This window comes from Camellia sinensis, chromosome 9 (genome assembly GCF_055761805.1).
Source record: "Camellia sinensis isolate YWXY chromosome 9, ASM5576180v1, whole genome shotgun sequence".
Classification (NCBI taxonomy): domain Eukaryota; kingdom Viridiplantae; phylum Streptophyta; class Magnoliopsida; order Ericales; family Theaceae; genus Camellia; species Camellia sinensis.
The window spans coordinates 43,310,463-43,314,228 of record NC_138969.1 but is presented as its reverse complement, the minus strand read 5'-3'; the positions used below and the strand labels follow the sequence as shown (position 1 = coordinate 43,314,228).

Here is a 3,766-nt window from a genome sequence, read left to right as displayed (position 1 = left end):
ACTTTTAGGGGTGCATATGGATTGGATTGGTCCGATTTTAGAGTAAATCAAGAACCAAATTGTAGGAATTGGCTACAAAAAAATTAGAATCATAATCAAACCGTTAAACTTTGGAACTGGACTAGAACCGAACCATAGAAATTGGTCTGATTTGGTTCGATTTTACGGCTTTAAAATTTTTATATAACAATAAATATGATATATATTTTATGTTACCAAATAGATTAATGATAATTAATTTAATTTAGTTAGAGTTTATCAATTTCATAATGAAAACTAGACTTTTTATATTTGAATTTTTACATATAAAAATAGTAACAAATAAATATGTCACGGTTTGATCTGGTTCAAAACCATAACTAAAGCCTTAAAACCGAGAACTAGACCGATATGAACGGTTTTACTATTTTTAGAATCAAAACCAGAATTGAAGTTAATAAAAAATAGATCAAACGGACAATTTGGACCGAATTCCATTGTTAACCGGTTCCATTTTTTTTTTTTTTTTTTTTTGTTAACACCCCACACCCCAAGATTTGAGATCACCGGAGGCCCAACCATCAAGCCCACCATGTCAAACTTGTCTCACTCCACTCACAAGGCCCCATAACCAAACCCATATGTTTTGTTTCTTGATGTTGCGGCTTTTTTTAGCTCTTTCTTTCTCTACATTCTCGATCGTTGGGTTTAAATCCGTTGGCCACCAGTCCGCTGATATCAGGTCTGTCTGCCTGACTCAAAAAACTGTCATGTATCAATGAAATCTGTCATTTTTCTTCTTCTTGTTCTTGTTCTTCTTTTCTGTTAGCAAAGGGATTTGAATCTCTCACATTGAGATGGTAAAATTAGTCAAATTTTGTACTTGGGAGAATTAGACTGAGGAACCATCATGGAGTTCTTTTTAACTGCGACAGCATTACAAAAAATTTTAAAAATGTTAACCCCATGGCAAGAGATTGAAACCTCTTAGGTGCTAACAATTTCTTTGGGGCCACCGATCTGGAAGAAAACCCTTGAATTAACTGTGGTGCACTTGCCGGAAACTCCTTGCCAAGGCCTGTATCCGGACACCCAGTGCCAATCAAAAAAAACTTGCCGGAAACTCCTTGCCAAGGCCTGTATCCGGACACCCAGTGCCAATCAAAAAAAACAAAGTACGCCCAGTTTAGTCCTGTTGAATGGGGTCTGGGAAGATTAGATTGTGTCGATTATGTCTTTTTAGTTTATGAGTTCTTTTGCATTTATAAGTTGTTGAGCTGTGATCAACATGTGTATAACTCGTTTTTGACAGTTTTAACGTAACTGGAATGTGTTCCAGCTGGTGTAATAATGCCATGACAGTGGTGGCGATGTGATAATGATTAGAACTGATTAAATTTCAATTTTTTTGGTTACTGTTACAATTTTTTATTTTTTTCGTTGAAACTTCATAGCAATGATTTATTGGGAAAAAGAAGTTATAGATTAGGAAATCAAAGGGCAAATGATGAAGATGATGATTTGGCATTGCAGCATGGTAGGGGGACTTCTGGGCATTAGGTAGAAGAAAAAGGGTACAGCAAAAAATATAAAAACTTCAACCAAAGATGAACACATAACCAGAGGTGAGAAGCTCATGTTTTGGCATTATCATACTTTATATAGATGCAATAGCATAAATTGGTACTTTCTCTCATGATTTAGTTACTAGTGGGTGTTACGAATGATGGGAAATTCTTAATTCTTTCTTGATTGATTTTAGAACTTATGCTAATTTCAAATTAATCACAAGGAACATGTGTTTCTCTGTGTCTGTTTGCCTTTTGCATTTTAATTGCTTCTCTCTACATAATTTTTTTTCTCTCTAACAAGTCCCCACTTCAAATTTTCTTCCCCCCCACCCCACCCCACCCCAACCCAATTTATTATAGAAACTGTTGTTGATTTTGCTTTCAACTAGATTTTACTATATTCTTTTCAGCATTGCTTTTTTCCTGAATCGTACGTCCTTCGTTATAATTATTATTTTTGATTAAAAAATACCCTTTCTTGAACCAAATTGGCTTAATCAACTTGCGCCATCCATTTAGCATTCTCAAAAATGAAACCTTCAACAATATTAACTAATGGTCCGTTTATTTTGGTAGAAAATATTTTCCATAAAAAATCTTTTTCTTATATTTGGTTGCCACCTTAAAACCTAATGTGCTAGTGAATGAATCAGTAGTGGTGTTGGCGGTGGAGATGTGTTGTTGTGGTGGAGATGGTGGTGGTGGTGGTGGTGGTGGTGGTGGTGGTGGTGATAGTACGGTGACATTGATAAATATTTTCCACCTTTTAAAATTGAAAAATATTGTATTCCCAAATAAACTTGTTTCTGTTGACTTTTGTTTTTGTCTTATCAAACACCCAAAAATACAAGAGATTGTTTTCTGTCAAAACAAATGGAGCGTAATGCAGTAGTTCAATTGCAGGGGAAGATCTTATTGCACAGCTTCAAAGAAAACACAAATGAAGAATGATACTTTGCTTGCAAAAGCAGAATTTCACAATCACATGAAGAATGAAAACAAATCTTTGCTGCAGATACAAAGGCACAGCACTGTTAGTTACCAGTAAGTGGGAAGCCAATTCCATGGCGTTGGGTAGGGAAGACAACAAACAACATACTGCAAATCACCCCAATCCCAACCGGCAGCGATGTAAGGACCTCTTGTGCTTCATCGGACGGTGTTGGATAAAAACAGCTCACAACACTTTGATCAAACAGTGCAACAGCTGCAAAAACCAGTATTGACATGAAGGCATGCATGAAATCTATAAATTTCAACCGGTACTTCTTAGCATCCTCGGGCGGCAGAGTAACCGTCCCGTCAATGACCCACAAACCGTGGACCGTGGCAAACCCATAACAGATATTCCCCTTTTTGTCCTTAAAGCTATCTGTGAAGCTCAGTAAAAAACATGACAGTCCACACAGAGCTATTAATCCAGCAGTCATGGACCGGCTGACTGGGTCACACTGGCCTTGGTTTGTGAAAATGGGCGAGAGGAGTTGGAAAGCAAGAACCGACCCGGTTGGTAAAAGATTGGCTAAATGGGCTGTGCTCTGAAATGTCTGGCTAATGGCCTTTTGTACTAGGGTTTTCTCTATCGTCACGGATAGGGATTTATCTACCAAAAGGGGGAGTTTTTGTTCATCGATGTTCCGGGTATGCTCATTTTCCACCTTGATTTCCATGTTTTGATCTTTCTGTTTTTGTTTTAATCGATTTGAGCTTTGGTTATGAGAGGGTGGTTGAATTTATTAGTAGTGGGGAGAGATGTGAATTGAGTTGAATTAAAGGATAGGCAAGGTGGCTAATGATGCCTTGCAAGAAACAGAAAAAGAAAACACAAAAACACTTTTTCCGCAGGATTTTAGAAGGGGGAAGTTTTGATTTCATGTTTGGTGATGAAAAAGTTGTTTCACAAAGGTGGCAAGGGTGGCTTCTTTAATGTGTACACAGCTTGCTAACCGTTATGGACTTTTTTTTAGAAGCTGAGAGAGAGAGAGAGAGACAGAGAGAGAGTTCTTGGAGTATGGTTTCATTAATCTCTGTATATAGAAAGTCCCTTTTAGATTTTTTTCTTTTTGAGATGAAAAGTTTCTTGCTACACAGAAACCTTGGCGTGGTTGGTTTTTATTTTATCTGGTTGAAGTAGTTAGAGGCCCACGATTTTACGCCTGCTTTTGCTTTTCATTCTATCAATAATATTTGTTTGGCTTAAAAGGTTTCTGCTTTGG

At 37.1% G+C, this 3,766-nt stretch overlaps 1 protein-coding gene across 1 annotated transcript; it reads right to left on the bottom strand.

The window, feature by feature from the left end:
- Positions 1 to 2,439: 2,439 nt before the first annotated feature.
- On the bottom strand, positions 2,440 to 3,454 carry LOC114299148 (protein DMP4). The gene has a single exon (XM_028243825.2). The coding sequence runs from the start codon at positions 3,218 to 3,220 to the stop codon at positions 2,585 to 2,587; it is 636 nt and encodes a 211-aa protein (XP_028099626.2). The 5' UTR covers positions 3,221 to 3,454; the 3' UTR covers positions 2,440 to 2,584.
- Between the last annotated feature and the right edge of the window lie 312 nt (positions 3,455 to 3,766).